At 42.4% G+C, this 27,671-nt stretch overlaps 1 protein-coding gene across 10 annotated transcripts in view; it reads right to left on the minus strand.

The window, feature by feature from the left end:
- Positions 1 to 27,671, minus strand: part of lrp1bb (low density lipoprotein receptor-related protein 1Bb) — a 338,212-nt gene that overhangs the window by 37,985 nt on the left and 272,556 nt on the right. For all 10 annotated transcript variants that reach the window (XR_005076787.1, XR_005076788.1, XM_037108848.1 and 7 more), the window contains 17 exons: positions 25,501 to 25,620; positions 24,482 to 24,610; positions 23,906 to 24,028; positions 23,210 to 23,350; positions 22,783 to 22,970; positions 19,619 to 19,802; positions 19,441 to 19,526; positions 15,549 to 15,671; positions 11,337 to 11,518; positions 10,976 to 11,175; positions 9,840 to 10,028; positions 9,555 to 9,703; positions 9,191 to 9,284; positions 8,785 to 8,901; positions 7,492 to 7,611; positions 5,551 to 5,670; positions 1,056 to 1,172 (listed from right to left, as the gene is read on the minus strand). Coding sequence is in view for 8 of the 10 variants with exons in the window: in XM_037108848.1 (XP_036964743.1) it covers positions 1,056 to 1,172; positions 5,551 to 5,670; positions 7,492 to 7,611; positions 8,785 to 8,901; positions 9,191 to 9,284; positions 9,555 to 9,703; positions 9,840 to 10,028; positions 10,976 to 11,175; positions 11,337 to 11,518; positions 15,549 to 15,671; positions 19,441 to 19,526; positions 19,619 to 19,802; positions 22,783 to 22,970; positions 23,210 to 23,350; positions 23,906 to 24,028; positions 24,482 to 24,610; positions 25,501 to 25,620 (2,382 nt within the window). In the remaining 2 variants the exon portion in view is untranslated. The remainder of the gene's footprint in view (positions 1 to 1,055; positions 1,173 to 5,550; positions 5,671 to 7,491; positions 7,612 to 8,784; positions 8,902 to 9,190; positions 9,285 to 9,554; positions 9,704 to 9,839; positions 10,029 to 10,975; positions 11,176 to 11,336; positions 11,519 to 15,548; positions 15,672 to 19,440; positions 19,527 to 19,618; positions 19,803 to 22,782; positions 22,971 to 23,209; positions 23,351 to 23,905; positions 24,029 to 24,481; positions 24,611 to 25,500; positions 25,621 to 27,671) is intronic.

The raw sequence follows: 27,671 nt of genomic DNA on the forward strand, positions 1-27,671 counted from the left end.
CCCTGATGCAGCCACCAGCCAAACTCTCCGCGTTTGGAAATCTCATGCTAATGCTTTGGCAAAGGCGTCGTTTCAGATAATTAGGGAATCATTTTGTATTAGAAGTGTAGCAACTGGCAAAGCTGATCAAGATGTAAATACATTCATTGCTGCACTCACGACAGAGTGGCGGGGGGTGGGGGTGGTGGGGGGGCAACACACTCTCTGAAGCCAAAAAATCTTGTATCTGCCATTTAGTGCGAGTCAGTCCCCCAGGACAATATTAGGGCGCAGCTAAACAGCTGCATCAGATCTACTGTCTGGGCCCTCCCCTTGTTATCATGGACTGTTAGCTAGCGCAGGGTGTGTGTTATGAGTTGTTGCTGCAACGGAGGCTCCCAGCAGGGCACTGCACCAAAATCTGATTTGCAGCCTCGAAAACTGTCAAGCTGGTCCACCTGCTGAATTCCTCTGCCGTCCAACACTTGACTGGCTTTTATTTGCATTTTAAGTGACATTAATAGGTGTGGGGAATAAGCGTCCAATAAATCATGTAAATGATGCATACGCAGCAAAAAAGAAAAAAACATGCACGTACGCATATGATGTACAGGCAAACAATTCCACTCTCATGCACACGCACTCACACATAAATGCAGGTGGACCAAAGATATGAGATTTAACAAGGTGGATTACCGGTCACATTTCAGGAGCAAATAAAAGTTTTCTTGGAGAAAGTGATGATGAATACCCAAACAAAAGGGAGCACGGGCTCAGTGAATTACAGAGAGAAGATGATATCAAGAGCTCGGCAGTCTCAGAGAAACAGCACAGATAATAAGAGAATGCTTTAAAGAGAGAGCTGAACCCGGCCGACTGGATAGTGGGGGAACATTACACAAGGTGCGCAGATACAAGAGTTGGTGAGCAGAGGAGGTAAAATGGGGGGTGCTGAAGCGGTGGGAGGGGAACCTGGGTGTCCGATTCTTTCACCACCTCAGATTGTGTAGAGCATCAACGGCGCATATAAACGAACAAACAGGGCTGACAGAAAAGCGAAGGAGTCAGATACTCACTGCAGTTCTCCTCGTCTGAGTTGTCTCCACAGTCATTCTGGCTGTCACACCTCCAGTGGTCGGGGATGCAGTTGTTATTCTCGCAGCGGAATTCATGAGGTCCGCAGGTCTTTTCATCTTTTTTCATCAGGAGCAAACAAACACGGAGATGAAAATGGCTTCAAAGAGCATGAATATTAATAGTGAGCGAGCTATCATATTTTTTTCTTCGTGTAATCATCGTTTCCTCAGGGTTTCCCCGAGCAACTCTGACACCGAGTTCAAAACACAGTATGCACTCCAGAGGCTAACACACCGTAAGATGAAATACCTGACTGTGCTACCAATCATCCTCAACAGAATTTGTGACAGGCAAGTCGGCGGGATTGAACTTTCTTCGAGCAAAATAAACATCCAAGAGAATTTCAGAACACAACAAACGCTCCTGAATGAGATCGTCACTTTGGTATATACAGCAGCCGAGCGGAGCGGTGTCTGTGTGTCCTGACACTGACATATTGATATTTTAAATGCCATCTTTTCCAGTAAGCGACAGCCACTTTGTTAACGCTCCTGAAACGAGCTCATCACTTCTTTTTGTTTTTAAAACTATTCATTAGACTATAGTATCATTTAAAATGCCAAAATGCCAAACGTGATATTCACGAACAGATGTCTCTTTGCTGTTAAAACTAAACATAATTTACAACTAAAGAGACATCTGTTACTGAATATCAGTTTTGGCATCATTTAAAAAGAGAGATTTTTCTTGTAGAGACAAGATATGTTACTCTCATTATTTCATGTCGATGTGCCCGTCATTTCTTACATCCTTCCTGCGGCGAGAGAATATCGATCTCTTGTGAGGTCAACAGTTCACGAAATAAAGATACGTCTTAGACAATTAAACTCAAAAGAAAGTAGGAAAAAACAAAATAATGAACCCCCGTCTTCAACACAACTTTTTAAATATTGTACATGTTTGAATCAAAATGGTAAATTTAAAGGCCGATCACAATAATTTATGATTAATAGAAAAACAGCAGGTTTGCTATTCAAAAGTGTTAATAAGTAAGAATTCCTCATTAAAATGTCTAAAAAATGAAGAGACGATTGATCTATATTTTGTTGAGTTGTGTCCTTACAGTATCCCAGACTTTTCCAACAATGTTCAAACCAGAGAAAACCACAAATTTAATCGCGTTAACAGTGTGTTTCATTAACTCGCCGACGCTACTTCCGTGATAGGGAAGCTGATGAACGAGACAAAACTTAAGCTACATAAAAAGTTAAAATATCACAGGCAGCCAGCGTGTTCACACCGTTACATAAACGACCGAAAACAGAGTTCACCCTCAGTTTCTGCAAATATATTCTGTTTTGATACATACTTTGTTACAACGCACTAGTGTCATTTTAGTCAGTGAGTATTATTGTTCATCTGTAAATCATCCTGCCTTTGTCACATATCTTTGTCACGAGTATTTGAAAACCATTCTTTAGGGTTAAGTGTGAAAAATGTGAGTGTATCATCAGTTATATCAGTACTGAACTCTGACCTCCAAACATCCAGTACCAGCCTCAGCCAAGAAATATCCAGTGTTGATCAGGCTCTGGTAAATATGGGTGCAGGATTTGGGTCAGGACTAAGGTAATGCCTCCCTCTCAAAATGTCAAGCCCGATTATCATACAGCAAAATACAGAGATGTGAGCAATTGAAATTCAGAGGTCTGGACCCCGGCTACAAAATGTCACCCAGAAAATGCAATACATGGCATTTGAGAGTCTTCAGCTGTGTTTATTTTATGTATTTGCTCTTCGAACTCTTTAAGGACTGCGCTTTAAGGAGTGCGAGCTGCTGTTGACACACAAACAGTGGCTCGCACTCCTTAAAGAGGCACGTAAAGAATCGGGCATTTCAGTGTTAAACATTGCCAGACACATAATATCTGCATTCGTTTCCAAAAGGAGCAGATGCTTTGATTTCTGCTCCAGCAATGCTTCTTCAGAATGTGTTTTCAAAGTCAAACTAAGAGCCTCCTTTTAAAAAGTCATTTCGGTGCAGACATCATCAGGGATAATGGCCAAGGTAACGCTGTTATCACTTAGGGAAGAGATGCGTCAAAAGAGGATGGGTGGCACATTCTGCCTGGATCTCTTTCCAACACGACAGCAGGAGGAGAGAATCAGGAGGGAAAGCTGAGTGCAGCAGCGGAACACGCGAGGCAGCGATTCATTAGGAAGCAGCTCAGTCACTTACAGCATATAAAAGATGTGACACAGGGAAAAAAAAAAAAGCAATATATCCCCGCCAAGTCAGAGCTCATTACGGTGCTAACAAGCAAAAACTTCCTTTAACAGTCTGAAGTAATTCAAAGGCAAAATAATACAGCTAAAAAAGCAGCATTAGCTGTTCCGCGCACTCCCGAGGCAGAAGGGGGGACTTTTGAGGTGATTAAGACACTGCAGAAAATATAGCTTGAGAGGCCAAAGTTAAACATTGGTAAACTACATGGAGCGAGATAAACATTTACTCAATATTACATCAGGGTTAACTGCAGCACGCAGCCAATCTGAAATGACAAAGGCATGTTTTGAGAGGAGGTGTGAGGCATCAAACTTCCCATCAAAACATCAACACTCTTGAAAGAGTAATCGAATTGCAATGCAGCGCAAGTCTCATATCCTTATACCAGCCGAAACTCTTCAAATGTCACACCCATAAAGCGGCGACACCTGGCCCTAAGATGCACAGACATGCAATTGATTGATTTGTCGCGCGACGACACAAATCACCCCCTGTAACTCCATCACACAAACGTGACACCGACAACACTTCTCATACAAAGATTTACTTATGAAAAAAACAATAACAATCTGCTTTTCTATACAAGCTAGGTCTCTGTTTATAGTGTTTTTGGGTTCTGGTGTGACCACAGTAGGGGTTCCTGGCACATCTACGCTTATTTCCATGGTGCTTGGAGTTGGAAAAAAGTCTGGAGAGGTTTAAAAAAAAAAAAAAAGCTCCAGCGACAACATTATTATAGACTGACATGTTTGGACTTGTGGCCTTCCGCAAAGTTATCAACTGTCAACTGTGAGCAACAGCGAATTCTGCTGTCAAGTTGAGGCTGGTGACAACAGAGCAGGATAGTCATAGCAACAACTAAACCAACCGTGCAGCAAGATGTGATCGCACACTGACACAGAATAGCCGGCTGCCCCCCTGGTTTGAATTGTGGATAATCTCAGACATCATTTAAAGACAGACAGTTCATCAGCATGAACGGCAGGAACTGAACAGTTTGACCGACTTTTAAATCTAAGAGTGAAGGATTGAACTGAAAACAAGAACCTACGAAGAAACGCAGTTAAAGATGGCAGGTGTCTTCAGGATGAGCAACACACTGGTGTCAGTCACATTACTACACAGGCGTGAAGGACAAAATAGTCGTATTTTTGTACACATGCGACAACAGCACCTGATCAACAACGTTTTATTCATTTGTGCTTGTATATGTGTTGATGCTCCTTTTCCTCCTTTGTTGATGTGATGCAGCGTTCTGTCAGCCTTTTTATAGCTGATGAAGAGTCGCATTTTTTAAAATTGTAATCTGCATTGATAACTGTTTCTTTCTTAAGTAATTCCAGTTAAATGTAATCCCTTATCCTGTTGACAGCATCTTTATTTCGAGTCTGAAGTACCACTATAAAGTCTAGAAGTTGCATTTGTATTTATATGTACTTTACTCCATGTTTATTATTCAGTCTAGGTTTACAGTAGAATGCCAAATGTTCCCTTTAAAGCTGGAATAAGACAATGAAGTAATAAGTGAGACACAGACGTGCTCAAAACGAACCGACAGACATGCTGGCAGCTTGTCTCATCTCTTGTGTCTCAAGATGTATTTGATTTCTGAAGACTCCAGAAGCAATAACGATTTCATCTGGGTTTATTCTAGGGTTTAGGACAGTGAAATTAGTTTATTTTGATGTGGTAAAACTATAGAGACTTGCATTATTGTGAAGCTGTCGAAAGAATTCCTGCTCTTTACAGAGGCATGTCAAGCAAATATAACGTATTATCTCCGCGGTTAGTGCTAAAAAGTTCTTTCAAGGAAGGAAAAAACGCTTCAAATGTTGTTTACCTCTTCTAGTGATAACGGCTTTGACCTAGACTAAAACTTGTGCTATTAAGAAAGAACTCTTTGATTATCTGTGTGTTTGTGTGTGTGTGTGTGAAGTCACCGTTCAAACACTGACAGCTGCTGAGACATGCAAGGCAAACTGTGATCATAATGCTGAGCTCTTACTGACGAGAGGCACGGCTGTCCTTCGCGGCGCTCTCACTCAGCACAACGAGACAGGCAGGCGAGAACAAGTGGGAGGACTGAGTCATACCAGAGTGAAGCCGAGTGTAAAATTCATTCAAATTAAATCAGATTCTTCCCCGTTTAACTGAAAAAAATAAGTGAAGCGGGGTGATTTATGGTTAAGTGGGCTTCCACAACTCACCGCAATTAGCCTCGTCTGACCCGTCAGCGCAGTCGGGGTCCTCATCGCAAACCCAGAGTTTGGAGATGCAGTGCATGGAGGCCTTGCACTGGAACTGGTCTGGGGAGCAGGTGCTTTCAGCTGTAGGCAGAAAGACAGGCAATGTGTGCGCAAGAGAGGAGGATAATCTACACGACTGTATCGGCAGATATTTGGATTTGCAGAAATAAGTTAGGAAGTTGTTAAAAAGGGTGTCTAAGTGAAAGAAAGGAGACAACACTTGCCGCCCAACAAAGGATGTGCGCTTAAAGTGCTTCTTTCTCGCCACTGACAGCCTCAGATTTTTATTCTCAGTGTTTGACAACATTGTGAAAGAGGATCCCAACAGAAAAATACCTTTTTTTGTAAAATAATAAGTTCCCTTTTGTTCAACCAGAAACAGCCTCTATCGAATCCACCAGACTTGATCATATCGTCGTACAACACATTTCATTCAAAACTTGACAGAAAAAAGCAAAATAAAACCCCCCAAACAATTCGTGATTTGTCTTTCCACTGTTATAAAAGAAAACAAAAAACAAAAAACAAAACTATCAGCAACTCTGGTTTGGTCAGAATAAATCTATATTTCACTACTTTGGATGTGAATAATTTTTCTGCCAATATATGCTGTTCCCCCCCCGCTGCTGCTCTAGCGTCTCAACCCTCCCTCACGCCCGTCTCCCTTCATTTTGACGGTGGATTTAGGATTAATTTTAACAAAACTGGATGCTGATTGTTGGAACAACAGAGAGAGGAACCAAAATCGTTTTGGTGAGTGTTATTTTGTTTGTTCTCTTGCGTTTTGATGAAGTGTGTTTTACGATGATTAAATAACTGTGTCTGCAAATTGAGTCTGGTGGATTTGGCAAGAGTGATAAAAGAGGCTTTCTGGTTAAACAAAAAAAAAAGAAACAAATAATATAAGCAGTCTATTTATGTAGTGTAGTGATTCTTTCCATAACATTATCAGACAATAGCTATCTGAGCCTTTCAGAACACAGACGAGTGTGCAACTGCCCCAAAGGATTGCAGAGGCCTTTCTCAACACTGGACAAACTTCAAATATCTCTATACCCATCAGTCACTTTGTAAAAAGAAATATGTGAAGAACAGGTAAAAAAAAAAAAAAAAATGACAGAATTCCCCTTTAATTTCCCCCCCAAAACCCTTCCCACTTCTCACCTACCTCACGTACCTTGTCTGTGTTATATTAGAGCGGTTGCAGTATAGCTGCTCGTTAGAAAAGCTCACATTGTTTCAGATAGCATTTTAATTTCACTGGTGCAACGCTCATTACAAACGTGCATTCAGGACCACATCCAATCACTGCAGAAGTCTAAGAAGGGGTGAAGTAATTAGCTTCACTTTAATTAAAGCGCTTGTTTTTAAAGTCTGTCGTTCTCCCCTTTACTTTACTTCCCTCCCCCCTCTTCGCTCTCACCCCCTCTTGCAATCACATGCAAGACAAATGCAGCAGTTTGAAAGACTTGAACGGAGTGTGATATTCTGATGAGTTACATCATGGCACGGAAAAAAAAAAATCTGTTCTTATCCTCTGTGTGATTCAATCTCTAATCCCTTTTTCAAGCAGGAACAGGCCATAACAAGGGTTGCGTTCGGAATATCTAATGAGGACTGAGTAATGTTAGGCTGTCCGTCCGAGCACTCCAATGAATGAAACATGGGTAACAGAATAAAAGAAAAATAATACAATTCAGGTTTCTTATTTTTTTAATCTACTTGATTTTGTCTGTGAAACTATCAAAAACCTTAAAATAGTGACAACCTGGAGTAGCGGGCTTTTGCCACAATGTTAGGGCAGACTGATCAAGTGGGGAATATATTCATCAGCTGCTTCGTCTGAAAACTCAGTAAAGCCTTTTCTAAGAGTCTGAAGGTAATAATGCAGGGCAGACTTACGGCAGTCTGTCTCATCCTCTCCATCACCGCAGTCGTCCTGACCGTTGCAGCGCAGGTTTAGAGGGATACATTTCTGTTTCCTGGTGCACTTGAATTGGCCCGACAGGCAGATGTAGGTCTCTGTAGGAAAGCACGGGCAGAGCCAGAAAGAGGTCACATCAATAGGATATACTGGAGAAACAAAGGAGAGTATCTAGGCTACTACTGGTACGTTCAATCTAATATATAATGTTCAAGGTTATTTAGATACACAGTTCTGCTAGTGAAGCATGTAATTATCATTTTGATTATTGAAGTATTTTCAAGATGCATCATCATTCATCATCATACATTCATTTGCACAAAGTTGGCCCGCCATAAGACTCAAATCAGCCCAGCAGTTATTTCTACAGAACAACAGAATTTCATGTATCATGTTAAAGAGGTATCTCCTGACCCTGGTCTGTCCAGGTCCAAAGCGTCGGTGCTAGTGGTGTTAGCACCCACACTTCCGTGATGCTCCGAACTCACAGTCCCAACCACCAGCTCCATTGCTACCTGAGCTAACTAGCCAATGGCTGCTAATGTTGGCAGCACTTAGTGCTGACTCTGGGTTAATGCAGCCCCCTTTTGTTTCTATTATGAATTCAACAAGTGGCAAATTCTCACATATTGCACCGTTAGACAATTATGAGATAAACGCTCTTTAAATATGTAGCATGCCTCATTAATTTTTCATTTTCACAATTCGAGGATGACGAGCAGGGTGACACTTTGAAGTCAGTTGGGATACTAGTTCCATTCGCACCTTAAAAATGCTTTACAACAGGTGTTTGCTTCTGGCCCAGACGCTGCAGAACAGTTTCAGTTTTTTGCCCTCCAAGTCAAAAAAGTTTAGGCACCCCAGCTTTAAACTATAAATTCTTTACAAATAGTGCAACTATGAGGCCTGTCATGGTTCTGAAAATTAAAATTGCTTGTTTGGTCTGACAAACAACCCAAAGAATTCCAATTCAAACAGCAAACTTTCACATTTGAAAAGCCGGAAGAAGAGACTGTCATTTTTGCACAAGTAATTATTCACACAAATAATCAACTGTCAAAGCCGGTCTTGATTAATTTTCTTTTGATCAACTACTTCATTCACGGACTAATTATTTTAGCACTTAACAGCACCGCAAACAGGAAATGACCATGGACACACCAATTAAATGATTGCAAGTACCAGTGAGAGAGGTTTCTGGGAAATGCATAAAAACAGCACACGAAAAGCAGATTTCCAACCTGAAACAGAAATAGCTGTTCCATTCTTACCACAGTTGGCTTCATCTGAGTTGTCACCACAGTCATTCTCTCCATCGCAGATGAAAGGAGGAAGAGCGCAAAGGCCAGTGCCACACTGGAAACGCCCAGGCTGACATTTGAATTCCGCTGTTGGAGAGGAAATCATACCTTTATCTCAGAGTCTGTAATTTAAAAGAGTTCTGAGTCTGAGAAGTCACTATAGAACATTGTGTGAGAGAGGTAGGAACAGGTGCCGTCAAATGTTAACATATAAACACCAACAACAGAAAACACTTACAAGTGAATAATCAGCAAATTCAGAAACATAAGCCCCTGAATTTCCAATTTTAATACCCCTCAGAGCTCGCCAAAATAAGAGTTGACTTCATTTGGCTGTGCTATTTTAAAGCCAACCTTAGAATAACATAGGACTCACGGCAGTCAAGGGGTTCGTCTGATCCGTCCCCGCAGTCGTCCACTGTGTCACACTTCCACCAGAAAGGGATACACTCATCCGTCCCACAACGGAACTATCAGCACCATGGACACATAGGAAAGAAAACACAGAATTTGGAGTCAACATGAATACTTGACTCTCGTGTTTAGCTTCAGCATTCTTCAAAGGCAAAGTCGAAATCAATACTCAACCATTTCCTAGGACTTAGGAGTACATGTCAGAAGAGGAAAACATATGAGGGTAAAGAAATTTGCCTTCAGGGGGAAAGTACTGATCAGGACAGAAAAGCAACAACATGGCGGAACTAAACTTAGAAGTGGGAGGGAAGGGGAGTGGAGCTGACCTGGCTCGAGGTACAGTTGGACAGGCAGGTCTTATTGTCAGCGGCCAAGTAAAAATTAGTAGGACAGGCACATTTATGTTCCCCGCCGGGGGACAGAAGACACAGGTGGCTGCATCCTCCGTTCGCAATCTGACACTGGTGTTTGGGTACTGTACAGAAGGAGCAGAAGAACAAACCGGGGTTCATTACATGAACCATTTCCATCACAACACAATAAAGGAGGCCCATCACAACTGCTCGGCATGAGAGGATAGAGTGGTCGCGGGTGCCAGATGGACTTCATACCTTCAGGCTGGCGCAGGGAGTGGTAGACCTTGATGGATTTGATGGCCTGCCAGGAGTTGAGGAGCTCAATCCCTTGAGCGCCGGTTGTCTTGTGAGCGCGTCGTAATGATTTGGACTTCCCATCCGTCCAATAGACAAAGTCCTCAAACAAACTCAGAGCCATAACCCCTTGGATGTGATCATAGGACACTGGAGGGGAACAAACAGCCAAGCCAAGCTTCAGTTATGTTCTTTTCCATTCAATTTCGAAACTCCAGGGCCACTGATTTGTAGTATTTATGGATAATTAACAGCAACAAGGCTTGGATCTTACAATTCACAAAAGGTCTGTTTATCAGGTGACGATCAATTTCAATCACATCAATTTCTGATACCCCTGTACAACAATCTTTATTTTCCAACATTACACTGAATGTCGTGAACAGTTGTAATATTGACAGAACTACTTCTTTGCGTGTGTGAATGACCATCCCCTGACAATGCAGGAAGTGAGGCACAAAGGACTCAGATCACTGGTCTGTAGTCTGTTTACAAGGGCACAAGGTTAATTCAGTGTTACAAACACAAGGGTTCTGCTTTTCTTGCCTGTGACATTTTAAATTGCCATTTTGAAGGGTAAACCACACAGACCTCTTTGTCAATGGTATTGGTTGGGATTTTGCCCGTCCAAGTTCACCAATGTTGATCCCCACGCAAAGTCATGATACGAGTTTGTTTGCCTGTGGGATGAGATGTTTAACTTGCCCCTTCCCTCGCATATAAAACACCCCCATCCCTGATCTTTTAACATTTACTTAGCACTGTCACCAATTACACTGCCATCTTAAAAGCGCAACAGCGATGCTCTCCCCATCACACCTTCACACATTTAACACTGAACCCTGAAGCAGAGAAATCTTGCCATGTTCCCCCCTTGAATAGGCTGTGGAAAAGAGGCTGCGCTTTAACATCTACAACACAATTTATTGGTAACATTTGGAGCAATTACAGCTATATTCAGTGCAAAACTACTGAAGCTACCAGCTGCTGGCTCCAGCTTTGTATTTAACAGTCAGATGGGATCAATCTTCTTGTCTAACTTTCAGCGAGAAAATGAGTGAATGTACTTCCCAAGATGTTAAACACCTTAGTCTCACCTTTGCGTCTTTGGGTGCCGTCCATGTTGGCGAGCAGGATGTGGTTGTCGTCTGCCCAGTACAGCCTCTTGTTGGTGTAATCGATAGTCAGAGCAGTGGGGCTATAGATCTCTGTGTCAATGATAACCGTTTGCCCTCGGCCATCCATGCCAATACGACCAATGTGAGGAGGTTCGCAACAGTCTGCCCAGAACACGTACCTGGTCAGAAGTACAGCACAGTTCAAAGAGCTATGTACTGCAGCAGGCAAGCATTATGGGAATAACAAATATAAAAGCAAATCCATCCCTCTTCTCTCTCAAGCTGTGAAAGCAATCTTTGAAAGCATTACGGTGAACTCAGCTGATGATAATATGCTTACCCTGCCTGGGGGTCCAGAGCCAGATCCCTGGGGTTTTTGAGACCAGAACTGATCAGGACAGTCGGGTAGAGGCCATTGGCTTTGGACACTTCCAGTGTTTTCTTTTCGGCATCACACCAGTACAGATTTTTTCCAATCCAATCCACTGCCAAAGCGCTGGGCACTGCTGTTTTGTGGACGACCTAATTACGCAGGGAGAGGAGGATCAGTCTCGTTATGGACGTGTGTCTATTTCACGTGGTAACTGCTCAAATTCTTCCATGGATGCCTTTAAAGAACATATATCCTGTGAGAAAACAGAAGGCATTTGTGCAAAGCTGGCTCTTTCATAACAGTGTGCACAAGAAATAGGTCTTCCTCTGCAGGAAGTAGGAGGAAACTTTTTAAAACCCTGTCGGAAATAAAGAGAGGATCTGATTCACTTGAAAATTATTTTTAGGTCCTACAGAGATCAATCTAGAGAGTCTGCTTTGAGGGAGGCGTGATCCTCTCCTCCATCAAAACAAATACAAGTGCCTCCATTTTTCCAACCAGCGTTGGAAACAAGCCCTATTAACATCCATGAACGCTGTCATGATGGGAAGGTTGTTTGAAATCTCGTCTACTGTACATGTGTTGCCATAGTAATGGGTACACATCTATTTCCTCTCAGATGCAACCTGCTAAAGAGCACTGTGGGGTGATCACTAATGACCATAACTACAGAGCAGAAGCTGAGCAGTTGGTGTGTGTGTCAGATGAGATTCAAATGTAGCAGCCAAAAAAGACTGGCAAAAACTGTTAATGTAAATGTACACTAAAATCTTTTCAGTAAATATTTGTTGAATCAGAGTATGTTAAGTAAGTAAGATCAGCTGTGTGTAACAACTTTTTAGCTGTATTTAGGTAAATATGTGTGTGTGTGTGTGTGTGTGTGTGTGTGTGTGTGTGTGTGTGTGTGTGTGTGTGTGTGTGTGTGTGTGTGTGTGCGCGCACAGTATTGCATTATTTTCCAGTTAATATTGTGGGGAGAGCAACAGCCGTTACACACAGTTTTTTAATAATGTACAGCTTGGGTTACATCATTTCCATTTAGAAAACATTGTATTGAGCTTTGATAATTACTAAAGCTATCACAGAATCTTTATTGGAGCTCAGGATCCCTGTGATGCCTGCTATAATCCAAATAATCCAAATGTACAAGCCCGGTGTGAAGAAAAGCACAGCGGTTCGTACACTTCTTTTGTCGGACTGAGGAGCTGTGTCTAAAGACTTAATCAATTAAAGTACCAGTGTAGTCTGACCCATGCCTAATTATGCACAGCACATTTCTCCAAATTAGAGACTACAGATAGAGAGCACAAATCATTCCTGCTGCTGTATGATGGCTACAGTTGTGGCTGACATTAGCAGGAGTATAATTAATCCAACTCGAGACGGACTTGTAGTGACTCTTAATCACATTCCAATTGTAATTTGATGTGCATTTACAACAGCAATAGCTGCTGATTGGATCAGTGTGCAAGAGACCCACAAGCCAAAGTGAACTTGCGAGAAACTTCTTTCTGTTAAGCCGAAGAAGCTGGTGGGAGTCCACCAACTGAAGCCAAGAGATCTGTTCTTTACACTTGTGTGCACCACCCATATGGAAATGTAATTTATAACATATACTGTACGTCCCTGATGCTGCCATATGTGTTACCTCTAAGGCAATATATGATTATTACATACATACATCCGATGGGTATATGGAGATACAGGTTTATACATTTGTTATTAAAAGTTGAAAATGTGCTTTGGTGATAATATAGATCACTACAGCAGAATTATGTATCACAAATATGCCTAAATTACATATATTCCCATGGGCTGGACATATATGTCAATATATTAAATCATTCGCATTTCTAATATTTTTCATATATAGTTTGTCCAAGTAACTATAAATTAATAAATGGGAAATCCATAAGTTAATATTCATTCCATTTTCATATGAGAATACAAAGCAGTTTTACCATATGAATATACTGTACCAATGCAATTTCATGTAAATGCGATTATACTGTAGAAAGGACACACAACTTCACCCATCTCAGTGCAATTTGGGAGCATAGAATTCTGTACATTAGTATGTTAAGTATGTTTTAATTGTGTACATGTGAATGCTAGGAATAGAGCAGGCAGAGGAGGGTAGAGGGCAGCAGGAGAGGCTCTCGTGAATCACCTTATTCATCTCATTGTGCTAATCTAATCTGTGAGAGACTCGGTTAAAATATAAATACGGTATTTAACTGATGTAAACAAAATCCAGGAACTATCCAGGAACTCTATCAATATCCCCAAGAGCGTCCAGCTTTTCCAGTTTGTGGAAAGCAGTTGTTCACAATAAACAATCATTGTGCCAGCTGGCAGATAAAGCAAAGTCTTTATATCCCTCTCCTAGATACAGGGAAAAAAAATCCCAGCACCCAGACAATCTGTGATTAAGGATGACGATGTGCTTTGAGGCCTTTTCTGTCATCGTTTGCAAGAAAATAGATGGTCCTGGCAAAAAACTAGGCTGTCCCCTACACAGTAATTTGGACCAAACCGAGCTTAAAACAGCCACTAAAGTATCACTCATTGTGCAGTATCTTTTATAAAACTGCCCCTTCAGGCGGAAAGGAGTTGATACTCATTACACAAAGTTCGCCTTTCTTCACTTTATCCATTGCATTGTGCTGTATTGATTAAAATGATTCATGAGCTGAAGGTTAACTTCTGGGGAATGTCAACATTTGAATACGGCTCATTAAAACATAAAGACCAAATGAATCCAGAGGATTTTTGATCTTTGCATTCATGGAAAGTTTTCTCACCTTGGGCTGAAACGAAACCTCTTGTTTTCAGCCATTCAAAGGGAAACAAGTTCATTCAGAGCTGAAATGTTCTTTAGAAGACTCTTCAAAGTCAACGATGCTTTTTATCATCTTTATTATTATATAACTGTCATCTGACTTTTTCAACAATGATAGCTTAAAGCACCAAGGATGAACACGGACAAACTTCTGGATGTTGAAGGTAACCACTTTCATGAGGCTGCTGCAGCTGCTGTTACATCTCACTTTGTGGAATTAAACCAATCGATAACGCCACCGTGGTTGTTTTCCTTCGTGTACTAAGTCTGTGAGTGACATAAGTGACATCATCAATTTGTATTGCCAGAATACAAAAGTACAAATGAATAATTATTCAATGAATCTGCCTTGGTCAGATAAAAATCCTGTCTTGGCAGAGAAAAAAAAGAAAAAAATCCCCAGAAATACTCTCTGCCTTGTAATCTCATAAAGGAATTCTAGAGTAGTAACACTGCATATCAGTTTCTCTTTTAATTAACCATATGTGAGCAGCTCCCAGATCAGTGTCTCAGACAGTTTGTCCTCTTGCTAAGCTGTGGCAGTGGTTCAAACAGAGACTGTGGAAGTAATTGAGCCGAGTGAGCCTAATGCCCCCCGCACACCAATTCTAATGAGATGTGGGATGGGGGCACAGCAGGTGTTCTGCAGGCGTCCCAGCGTCCCCGGTGTCTGGGCTCCGATCCCATGACCTGGGCAAACCTTGGTGATTACACCAGAGAGCACCATTGTATCATTATGCTTGTTACATTTATCTGAAAGCCATTGGCGATACTCCTATTATCACTAACACACATTCATTGTTGTTAAGCTAACAGGCATTTGGCTGGCAACAGAAAGAAATCCATTATGCTGACTGAATAAAAGGATGAAGGGCAGTCATCATCAACTGAGCAGTGATAATGAGTCACTTAAGCAACATAGTTGGTTTTACAAACTCAAACAGAGATTTATCTTTACAATAGAAAACTTTAATGGTCATTACTCAAATTAACTATACATATCTAACTATATACTATATGTAGCGGTAGCCTAAAGTTTTTGACTGGTGGATCGCTGCTTCATATCCCATATGTGTGAGATAGATCTGAGTGGGGGGAAGTGAAAGACAGCGCCTGCCCCTCCCTCATTACCACCACTGACTTGCCCCTGGAGCTGCTCTGCGGCCGGCAAATCAGACCGAGCAGCTATCAGGTGTGAGAGTGTGACTGTGTGAAACGCTGGACAGAAAAAGAAAACTTCATAAATCCAAGTTGGACAGGGAGTGCACAAGAGTAAAGCCAATTAATCTTGGGTAAAAAGTGGCACAAGCAGTCACAGTGACTAAACCCTGAGGTACCTTGAGGTCACTCCCATTGAGGCGCATTCTGTTGATCTTTCGACCGGTCGGCCTGGTTGAGTCCACCCAGTAGATGAATTCCTTCTTGTAGTCAAAGTCTATGTGGATGATGTTGTTGAGGCCCTGAGAAACACACAGGAGAGAGAGCATGAGTATGTAAACATGTCACTTTTAGTTTCAAGGAAATTAAATGAACACCAGGATCTGAGCTCCCTGTAAACACAATATTAGAAGACGCTTTCATACAAAGGTGTTAACTTCTTAGTTCTTTAAAACAACAGGCTTTGAAAATGTCTTGTAAAAAGTCACAGTGTAAACAACTAAACGGAGTCAGGTTTAAATTGAAGGAGTTTTAATTCATTTTCGGAGTTGCAAATAGTGCAGAACCCAAACGCTGACTGACAGTAACATGACCTAACAGCTCGTCTGCTCATGAGGTGTTTTTGCGGACGCTTTTCTCAGTCTTCACTCTTAAGCGTGTCTGACAGATGCGCCCCTTTTTTAATCAATACGGTTCACCGCGTAACCCAACATGAAGTGCATTTTTTGCGCTTCGAGTATATTTTCTATCCGCTTTACACAGGTGACTCTGGTGATTGTGTTGTTCTGAGAGCTTTCAAAACACAGCTGACCCACGCTCAGAGATGCGCCTGAACACATCCTGGACGGAGGACTCCTGGGCTTTTATGCAGTCCTGAAAAAGACTAATCCAATCCAGTGAGGTTACGTCTAATTAGGTGTTTGACATGCCTACATTTCGTTAAAATGGACAGGATGAGAAATATATATAAAAACAAGCTTAGCGTCTGCGGTACCTGTGTGTGTGTGTGATGTGGTATTTACTGTACAAGCATTATTGATTTAAGTGGTTTTCCCATAGGTTCATATGCTTTCAGCTGTACAGAGCATTTGAAGAAGAAGGGGAAGCCTCAAACGCTCTGTGAAGTCCAAGTCCAACAGTATCAAAGCGCAAAAGAGCGAGGCACTTCCACTTCTCAGTCATGCTCACAGGACCCCACTGTCAGTCAGACAGAGCCGCTCACCAAACAAGTGCCCCCACCCCGCTGTCTCACACTGAGGGTGTCGAGGAAAAGGTGTCAGATAATCTGACAGGCGAAATGAGACGTCTTCATCAGATCATCAACACCCACACAGACAGGCGCCAAAGTGTCCCGGGGGAACCCTTCTTCACGCCAAACATCAGCTACAGAGACGAGACCACCATACCCCTTTTTTTTTTATTTCTTATATCAGCTCCTTTATCTAGAGACACATTCCCTGCAGACGGTGCAGAAAACCAGCCGGCTGCAAAATGAATCACACCCTTGTGATGATACATTCTGAAAACCTACATAAAAATGTGATAAAAAATAGCAGAATTAGTATAAAATATGTGCATAGAGATAATTACAGTGCAAGCACTCACATTGCCATCACTATCAATACACTATTGATTTCCTGCTCCACATATTCAACGAGTTTTACTTCTAAAACAAAACATGTCGGACAGGGAAATCTTACCTCACCTCTCTTTGGCCTGTAGCTTTAAAACAGAAATGATTCCCACTTTTCAGCCTTGAAATCAAATCCACAATAGGGGTAGGACAAAATATAAATATGGCAATATATCTTCATACGTCCTCTTGAGATATGATTATTGATCACTGACGCCCAATACTGATGTTTTCATTCAAACACATAAGGACAAGTTGCAGCCAGTGTGTGTTATAAAGCAGTGCTCTGCTAAGACATTTTTATATCAGTTAGTGTCAAGTTATGTGAACCTGACACCACAATGCAGTGAATAAATACACAATTCCTACACTTTTTTAAGGGGTATGTTGTGTTCTTAAGTTAGATGGATTTTGTGATGTGATCACGCACAAATACCTTTTACATATTTATGTTTCACAAAATGGTGAACCTCAGCCCATGCAGTCTTATGTTGCCCCTGAACCAATCTTATGTGTAACATGCTTCTGGCGACATGGAGTGGGACACTAAATATATTCTCTTTTCACTATTTGTCAACAGGACAATTTGTCTAAAAGATCAGCAAATTACCACTTTCTGTTTTATTTATGTTTTGCTAAGCGTACCAACCTTTTTAGGAAACGGTTGAAATTTGGTGGCAGCATGCTAAATTTAGGACTGTTTTGAGAGGAGATTTTTTACAATATTGTTTGGATTTTCACTAAAATCATTAATTCACTCATGAAATAAATCAATATTGTATTGTTTACCCAATTTCCTGCTGTATAAGAGCCAGAAGCTTATGTTTTAGGTCTACTTAACTCCAGGTGTAAAATTAAAACTGCAAAGGAGAACATAGAGTGGGTTTTAACAACATTATCAACAAGTCAAAGTCATACAATAAGATTGTGGATCACTTTGTGGTGGGAAAACAAATTTATGATAACAGCAAAAGCAATACATAAAAGCAAAAGATCGGTTCAATTAAAAATTTACATAATATCACCAGCATATTATCTGAACAGGGTATGTAATGGTGTGGTAAAGTGATATGAGGTCAGTGAAGTATCCACCAGCACTTAGCAAAGCCATGTGCATATTTTTCCCTCTCTAGCTTCCATTAACGCTGTGATTAAAGTGAGTTGTGGCTGACGGGAACTCCGATACAGACAGCGCATTACGAGTCAAGAGGTTAATACGACTGTGAGAGGAAACTGTAGGATGCCCGTCGGTTGATTTACAGTAAATCACAGCCAACCATTTGTGATAATCAACAGTCAGATTTAAGCATAGCCCCGAGCAGCTGTGGTGACCTGGGAATAATTGAAATAGCTTTTCCATGGGGTCCTTGATAGTGTGATTTTGCTCTCTGCCTATCAAAACGACCAGTTTCCACCGGCCGTGGGTGGGAGCTGGGAAATCATGATGGACGGCCAATGTCTCACATAAACAACATAGAGCAATATTTCACAGAGGTTGTGGGACTTTTTTAGTTTCAATCACAAGACACTCCTTTGAGAACAACTCCTTGAAGCTGAGGGTTACACTTACCTATTCATGGATTTCTGTGATTCTCTGCAGATCTTTTAGCTGATTCCAAAGTTTTCAATCCTAGTGTGTCTTCGTCAAAGTGTTACATAGATACTGCAACTGAAATGTTTGTTTTCAAACAACAGCTATTTAAAGATCCCACATTGGGGAAAGTTCAGATGTTTTGATTATGAGGCAGATCTGGTGTGATATAAATATTGGCAAGGAACCAAAATATTCAGTCCATGAAGATATGCACGAAGGCCATATTTAGAAACTGTGTCAACAAAGGAGCCATCAGGACTTCCGCGCAGTTGTAATGTCACATAGTCCTCACCCTCGGCCTCGTGGCTGCAAAAACACCAGCACAGCTGATGTTGACACGTGGTGGGCGGTGCCTGATCTGGCCTGCGAAAGCTGACCAATGAGAACAGACTGGGCATATAAGAAAGAGTCTCCAAGAAACAGGCACTAAAACAGAGCAGTCAGACTAGAGTGGTCACAGTGTTAAATTTTCACAAAACAATTAGGGTGGCCAAGCTAATTCACAATAACATATTATAGATATCTATATAATTAAAATATATATATATTTTCAATTAATGTACAATGTGTTTGGTCTCTTTTTTAGGCAGGAAATAAAATAAATTATAATAATAAAGGTATGAATCTCAAAATTAACATAGTATGGCAACTCTTCCTATAGCATAACAACATAAAGCTTGCAGACTCCAGCCTGCCTTACAGCATCAAAATAACACAACACACAGGTCAGGAAAGTGATCTGTTGATGCCTCTTAGCAGTATGTCAGCATGATAATGTTGCAGACTCATCCTCTACCCCATGAAAATGTCACTGATAGCAAAATGGCAGCGATGGATCACTCACCTGTTTCAAGATGGTGTAATTTGAGCCGTCCACACTCAGCTTCCGGATCTCATGGTGGTCCGCCAGAATGAGGAAAGGCTCTTCAGCTGAAATGAGGGACAGTCAAAGACCTGGTTGGACTCACAGCGACACCCTGCAAATTATTCTGCGAGCTGGGGCGTTCAATAACGAGGCTGACCTGACAGCGCTTTACATGTGTTGGGGTTGCGCTCCAAGGCTTCGTAGCCGTCCACGCACAGGCACTTGAAGGAGCCGTAAGTGTTGATGCAGCGCTGGCTACAGGGAAGGGTAGTCGAGCATTCATCAACATCCACGCAGGTCTTCCCATCATCCTTCAGGTGGAATCCAGGCCAGCATTTACACTGATGACAAAAAGAAATATAATGGAGGAGATTTGATCAAGAGAGCAGGAAATGCAAGACCCCAGTTTAGCGCGTTATCATCTTAGACATGTTTGAAACCACTGAACTGATTTGAGTTTGACAATGCTTGACAACTCGGGCCACATAAGAGAAGAGTAGTGCACTTAGCAACAGGCTGTGCATTTACAATAACGTGATATCACTCTGTAACAACAGGCAGGTCAGCAATGACGACATCACAGCCCTGATGCAGACAGACTGTGCCGTGACTCAAAAACACTGTTGCCCTTCAGTGACCAGCGGCCCCCAAAAGTAGCTCAAAGTGCTTGAATCAGCTGCTCTGAGCCCACTGCAAATCCCTTTCTTATCAAAAGTTATAACCTTGAGCGCCTCTCTGCTGATCTCCCTGTCCGGGGCACAAACGGATGAGCTAAGGGTCTGCATTGACGCGGCTCTCTGTCCAGCTCTGCCTCTGTCGTGACAGCAGAGAGTGTTTTTTTTTTCTTTTTTTTCTGTGCTTTCAGCCACTTTTTCTGATGCAGTGAGTGCTGTCTTATGAAAGGCTAGGAGAGGAAGATCCAGATACGAATATGGCATTGACTACCTCGGTCTGACAACAGTGATGATCACCGGAACACTTCGGCGGACGTGGCCTTGACCCCCTTAACATCACGCGCCATCATTGCCCAGGCGCAGCACAGTCGCCTGGCACAGCGAGGGGAGCACACGCAGTGGTTGGCATATTGTTAAACTCTCCTTACAGCAGTCAAGGTTACGCAGTGAGCGAGAGCCTAAATGCTCCCACCCATCTTATCTGTTTAATGATGTGCAAAGTGAGGCCTCGACTCATTATCGGTCCTTAATCATTCATGTCGACACTATTACTAATATCAGCTCCGCATTTTACCTGCCGCTAATGAAGCGTAGTGGTTGGAGCTGTGGGTCAGTCAAGTCTAATAATTAAAATGTTAGACTGACTGCAGTAATATTCAATACAACTTACTACAATGTTAATCCCTTTAGTTTTCTCCTTTTTACTTTCTTACCCTGTTGTTCTGGTTTCCAAAAAAGGAATGACAGGAGAGAGAAAAGAAAGGGCGGCAGTATGTCATCAGGTCTTTCTCAAACAAAGGTGGGCGTAGTCTGTGAGTGGTTGAAATTAACCTGTTGGCTCGAAGTCCACAGTAAAATAAGCTACATTTCACACCTTTCTAACCTACATTTAGTTGGTGCAGGTAAGCGTCTAGCAAGCTAATTATACTAATTCAGTTGTCCCTGCTCCTCCTACAGGACTCGACAACAGATCCGGCAGCAGCCTTGTCTCCCCGCACCCCTCCCCAACCCAGCGAACCATCTCAACAAGGTGAGCAGCGGAGCTCTTATATCTGAGTTTGAAAAGTAGTGTTAAGACACCAGTTTGGAGTAAGACACCTGAACGCATTATATGCTGCCACTTTCCCCAGCTAACTTGTTTGGTCTCCTGAATGCAATTCATAAGATGCAGCTGCAAAAGCAGTTTTGGAGCCGTGTGCATTGCTTTGCATATATTTTGCACATTGCCTGTGACTGCTGCTGGTGGCGAGAGAGCTTTCAGTAACCTAAGAAATGATTAAAAAAAAAAGATATCTGAGGTCCAGTATGTCCCACAACAGGTTTTGCAGTTCTGCTGTGTTGTTCACTGAAATACAGTTGGCGAGATAGCAGGACTTCAAAGACTTGATCAATGACTTGCTTGCTTGCGAGAGGGCTCGGCGCTGGGCTCTTGGTGAGTCTGGCTGAGAACGGGCCAGTGATAACTGTTAGATGGCATGGCTATTGATATAACTGCAGACATGAAAGGCTTAGAAAAGACTGAGAACAAGAAATATGTCACAGGAATGGCTGGATTCCCATAAACCGGGTTGTGCACAAAGAGGACACCATATTTGTTGAGCTGTTATTTGAGAAAGAGAGTGAGGTCTGTTGTTCTTATTCATACTAAGCTACCCTACCTTTCAACTGGATGTTAATGACACCTATTATTTTCTTTGTTTGTTTTAGTTTCATGTATACTCCAATTTGTTTATACAGTTATGACCATATTCTAAACTTCATTTTCAATTCAGCAGTTTTCCAATAAAAATTACATTCAGAAGGTAATGGTGTGGTGATGGGGCCCAGTGTGATATTTTTACATAGGGCCCAAAACTCCTGGTGGCTGCCAGGCCAACATGGTGGAGAGGAAGTCGCACGGCCCAGGTGCCACTTTGCAACACCTCAACCTGCTCAGTTGTCCTCCTGGATCAACACTTTTGGGGTGTTTTTTGGCCTACATATGGCTTTATTGATAGATCAGCTAAAGATGTGACAGGAATCAGGATGACAGAGAGGGGGAATGACACACAGCATAGGGTCCCAGGAACGGAGTCGAACCTGGGGCCGCTGCAGTGAGGACAAAGCCTCTGTACATGGGACACCCGCTCTACCAAGTGAGCTAAACGGCGCCACCTGGATCAACACTTATTTTCCAATCTACTCTGGTTGCGTTATTGTAATCTGTATATACTGTGATTTTGTTCTGACAGACTTCTCTGAGGCTCTTCCTGAGGTTCACCCGTTTTTCCGCAGTAAAGGGGTTTTTTTTGGGGGGGGGGGGTTCTCTTTTCTTAAATCACGGGTCTACAGACAGACAGAGGGTGCCGTATACAGTTCAGATCGTAAAACACTGTGTCTGAAATAAAACACAACATAGCTGTATTGTGCTGTGTGTTCACAAAGTTTACTTTTAACAAAGGGCCTTTGCTTTAGCACAACACTGCAGTGACTAGTTCGCTTGTTGTTTTCAAATACTTTTCCCAATCGTTATATTTCCATCTGTTATGTTACTGCAGCCTGGTTTAAGCTGAATTAGGCTTTATGGACCAACTGCAGCCAGCAAGTGATGCTGAGGGAGGATGTGCTTCCGAGCTACTGAACCGTGACTAGTCCACTACTCACTTACCTTGTATCCCACTGGAAGATCTTGGCAATCCTGTGTGCACCCACTGACACGGCGGTTCAGGCATTCATTCACATTACAGTTCCTCTCATCCGACCGGTCTCCACAATCATCTCTGCCATCGCAGAGATTCCTCTCAGAGATGCAGCGTCCGTTGGAGCACATGAAGAAGGAGCCGTTGCACAAGCTTCCTAAAAAAGAAGAGTGGGACATGACTGTCACTGGCACAACGCCCTGTAATTTATCAACAAAGTTGGGGGATGTTTTTGACCTGACAATGGATCTTGACAGATTAATTCCTTTCAAGGAAGCTCTCTTGGTTGTAGCACCTTTTGTTTCCGCCATATGTCCCCGCCACTTTCCTGGCCGAGTGGCGCTTTTGGTGACACTGATGAAGAGATTCCAGCTGAGAGCCAAACAGCAGTCTTACCTGCGGCCAAGCATTTGAGGTTCAGAGGCAGTTCGTCAGAGTGGTCGGGACAGTCTGCATAGCCGTCACACTCCCACTGAGAGCTGAGGAGACAGCGGCCGTCCCCGCAGCGAAACTCCTCTGATCCACAGGAGCGATAGACTGGAGGAAAAGAGGCAGATGCTTTTTCTTTAAGATACACTTGGGCTTGGCAGTGACACAGCTTCAGTTTAGGCTGTAACTTCAGCAGATTAAAGTGAGAATCTTGAAAAATGAAGCTCCACAAGGCAAAAGTTTTATGGGCATTGTTCATATATATCATCCTCCCTTCCTACCTACAGTACCTATTTAACTTCTAAAGAATCTACCTACCTCCGTTCCTACCTACTTGCAGTACCCATCTACCCGCTTTATGCTTTAACTGGACTTCACACTGACCTCCCCTCACATGATGAATTTCACTTTTATTCTCTCCCACTTTTTATTCCTTTTAATACTCCACCTCTACCACGGAGACCTCTGTCCTCAAAGAGGAATGTTCAGACGTGCAGAGTTCAAACAGTATAAGTGAGAGAGGAGAACAGGTCCACCATGGCCGTCCACACTCACAGCTTAGGAAACAGCTCCATCACCTCGCCTAGTGCAGCTCTCAGTGAGGGCACATTCGTATGCCGCAGGTGAATATCAAGAGCAAGACAGCAGGATAAATCTACTTGCCACATTCCACTGACTCATCAGATCCGTCTCCACAGTCGTCATCGTGGTCACAGACGAATCGCTGAGGGACGCATGCTTTGTTGCTGCAGTGAAATGAGCTGTCATCGCACGTGTTGTTGGGTGCTGGTGCATGAAAAAAAGGAGGTTGGAGGACTAATTAATTGATGAACTTGTTATTTTTACACATGGCATGCGATATGTGAAAAACGTCATGTTGCTAAGCCTTATGCTACTCCACGAGTCTCTGTGTTTTCAGTCTCAGGCGAATGGTCCAGAACCAATTCATAAATTTAAGGAGGGAAATCCAGATTACACCAAATGTGCAGAAACTTCCATTGTATAACACCTCCCACTTTATACACTTTTTTCTTTTTTTCCTGCTTGGGATAAAATTTGCACAGAGATTTATAGTAGGCGTTTAGTTGCTTTCAGGCTCGATGGGCTATTGTTTTGCATCATGTAATCTACGATTATACACGCACAATAAGGTGCAAACAACTAATGATTGTTTTAAGTCTGGGATTACATGCTTTTACAACTGCCAGGAGCTATTTATTGTGTTGAACGGGAGTTTACCACAGCCAGCTGCAGAGAGTTCATCACTCCCATCGGGGCAGTCCCGTTCGCCGTCACACAGCCAGCGCTTTGGAACACAGGCGTACGACCCGGGGCAGCTGAACAGCCCTGGAGCGCACGTCACCGAGCCTGCGAGGAAAAACAGGACCACATGTTCCACTTTCAAAAGCCAGACAACACGACGGGTCAAAAGCACAGCAGAGGAAACAACGAGCAGAGGACACTGAACCGAAGCAGATGTATTTTGCTTTGTTAAATTTGGTGGCTTCTGTTATAAGTGAATGTTGAACAATAATCCCAATTAAACAAAGCTTTTATAGCAGCCATCAGATGGTTATGGTGTTGAACTGATTCCTCCGTTATGACCCAAACACATTTTCATTGTGCGGCAATTTCCTTTATGCAGGCTAACAAATAATGATGATGTGCTATTGTGAGTAACAATTATTTACATGCATTCTGTAAGTCAGCAGTGCGCTCCTTTATCTCAGGCTTGCCCTTTAAGGCAACAGGAAGCGGTAAAATAAAGAATGGCTGCACCGAGAAACAAAAGGTAAATACAGAAGTTCAATTAGGCATGTATAGCTAAAATGCATATCTTGCTTTTGACAAGAGCTGTGCCTGGGAAAACCTTTGGGCCATTTCATTAATATTTCCTTGACACGCCATTACAATCCAATTATGCAGCCAATGTTCACAGAAATTCTTGTCTCTTTATTGTGGTTGGATTCTTTTTATTTTATTGTAGAATTCATTAAACACGCATCTCATTTGCCCATTGAAATGGACGTGCCTCACGGGCCTCTCGGTGATGAAAAAAATCTGTTTGCCTCAGTGCCCACTCAAATCATCAGAAATGCCCGCGGTCTCATTTGTCGTCTCATTAAGAATGTTTCGTTCCTTTCCGTTCGTTTTACAGCGCTCCTGGAGGAGCACATGGAGCTGCCACATACAATACAGCGGATGTGACCTTTTTACGCCAGCATCACATTCCCCATGACATCTGAAAGGGCACCAACCGCAGATCTGCACGCTCTCGTCGAGGCCGTCCTCGCAGTCGTTCTCGCCATCGCACAGCCATTGTTTGGCGATGCACTTGTTCTTCGAGCAGGCGAACTGGTTCCACAAGCATGACGAGTCTGCAGAGGGGATTGGGAGAGGGAATTTCAATGCCATAAATCAAACAAAGTGAGGAGGAAACAACAACAAAAGCGGTATACCCTATAGAAGGGGCCAGAGTGTTTTTAATCAAAACACAACAAGTGGGCTGGTGTCTGTTTGCCCCTCGGCTTGCTTGTTTTCCTCTGTAGTTTTTCTGCTTAGCAGCACACATCAGTGTAGCTGCCACACAAAGGACTCTAAATATATTTATTTTATTTCTTTTGTCTCGCAAGAGATGATGATGAATGATCCGCTTTGCCATGCAGGACAATAAAAAGCATCAACTTAACACAAAACAAGTGTCTAGATGACATAACTCGTCAATATCAAAGCACTTGAGTATCAATTATAAGATTAATTTTCACTTATTTTGTATGAAAAGCCACTTGGCCGCTAGGGGTGACAAGAAACGGTCGGATGTCAAATGAGAGCACTCTGCTGATCACTTCGGGTAGAAGCCATTGTGTTGAACGTGGATATATTCATAATCTGTGCTGAGTTTGTGCCACTGAGCCGCCCACTCTCCCCGCGGAGTCGTTCTGTGGTCTCTTTCTCTCTCAGATGTCAGGACTGGCAAAGTCTGCCAGAGCTTTGATGGGATGTTGAGAGAAGGAAGGAATGTGTGCTCTAGGTCAGACCACAGCACAAGGAATTATGGATCCCACTGAGGGTGGGGGGTGTGGAGAAAAAAGGGGTGGGGGGGAGGTGGTCTCTCGCTGTGCATTGCTTTCCTTCCTGTCAGACTTTGTACATCACACCAGCCGTTTCCGCGCCCTGATATGGTGATGTAAGATAAGGATGAGATAAACATTAAATGGCTAAATCTGGAAACTGTGATTATCCAGACTTTCTGTACGCGATACTAAATTTGCACTTCAAATGCGAACAGCTGCTTCAAGTGTTCAACAAAATAGCAGGTCTACAGCACATTAAAAGTATCAAAGAAAGTCTTTCATGTCTCATTTTCAATAGTGTTTCACACAGTAGAAAAGCACATTATGCATTTTGAAGTGACAAATGACTATTTCATCTAATCAGATGTGGAACTGGAAATTTTTCTGAAATGTAATGACATTTTCCGCAAAACCACTTTGCCTTTGCAGTCAGATTATCAGTGGCTGGAGCTTTTTATATGATAATTAACTCGGAGGAATGGGAATATTGTCTATTTGTCCTGAAAAAGCTATTCAGAACTTCTCGAAGAATTGTGGCATAATTCATATCAGCTCTGATATAAGCACATTTGAAGCATGGGATGTTATCATTTCACACAGACACAAATGACACTTTTAGATAAAGGAATGGAAATGGTGTTCATGTGTTATGCATCTCTCTAACAAAATTCATGGACAATTTACAGAACTAAATCAGATAACTCAAAGAGCATTTAACATGAAACTGAATTTCTCCGAAACTGCCTTCCTCTATCTGTTGTGACGGAAATGTGAACAAAGGTGCTGCTTAATTATACAGGAAGAGCAAGTAAGAGATCTGCAACATCTTAGTCAAACGCTCTCTCAAAGGCAGAGACATTTTAGTTCAGTGGTCATATTTTATTTCAGTTATCATTCTTGAATTAGTCCCTGATGTTATCAGTTCCAAAGTACTAAGGCCTGGCTAGGCTGACGGCAAAATGAATCATACATAAACGAGACTAAAATCTGCAGCCATGGTAGCAGCTCTCTGAGTCTATACACAGCTGTGCTTTGAGCTGAACATTTCTGTAGGCATGCTAACCTGCCCTTAATGATTGCATGCCCATGTTTGCAGGTGTAATGTTTGACATGATCACAGTCGTAGTTGCGATCAGTGTGGCAGCATGCCAACATTTACCTGACGGATTGTTGGTTTTTGCAGGTTTTTTGGTTACAAGAAGTATCGGACAAGTTATTACAATTCGTCCTGAGTCGGTCATGGACGTGTATACCCAATGTCACTGCAATGCATCCAATAGCTGTCGAGACATCTAAATCAAAACAACAAATGGCGACCGAGCGGTGGCGCGAGACAAAACTCACCAAGGCAGGCA

The sequence above is a fragment of the Acanthopagrus latus genome, chromosome 9, assembly GCF_904848185.1.
Source record: "Acanthopagrus latus isolate v.2019 chromosome 9, fAcaLat1.1, whole genome shotgun sequence".
NCBI lineage: Eukaryota > Metazoa > Chordata > Actinopteri > Spariformes > Sparidae > Acanthopagrus > Acanthopagrus latus.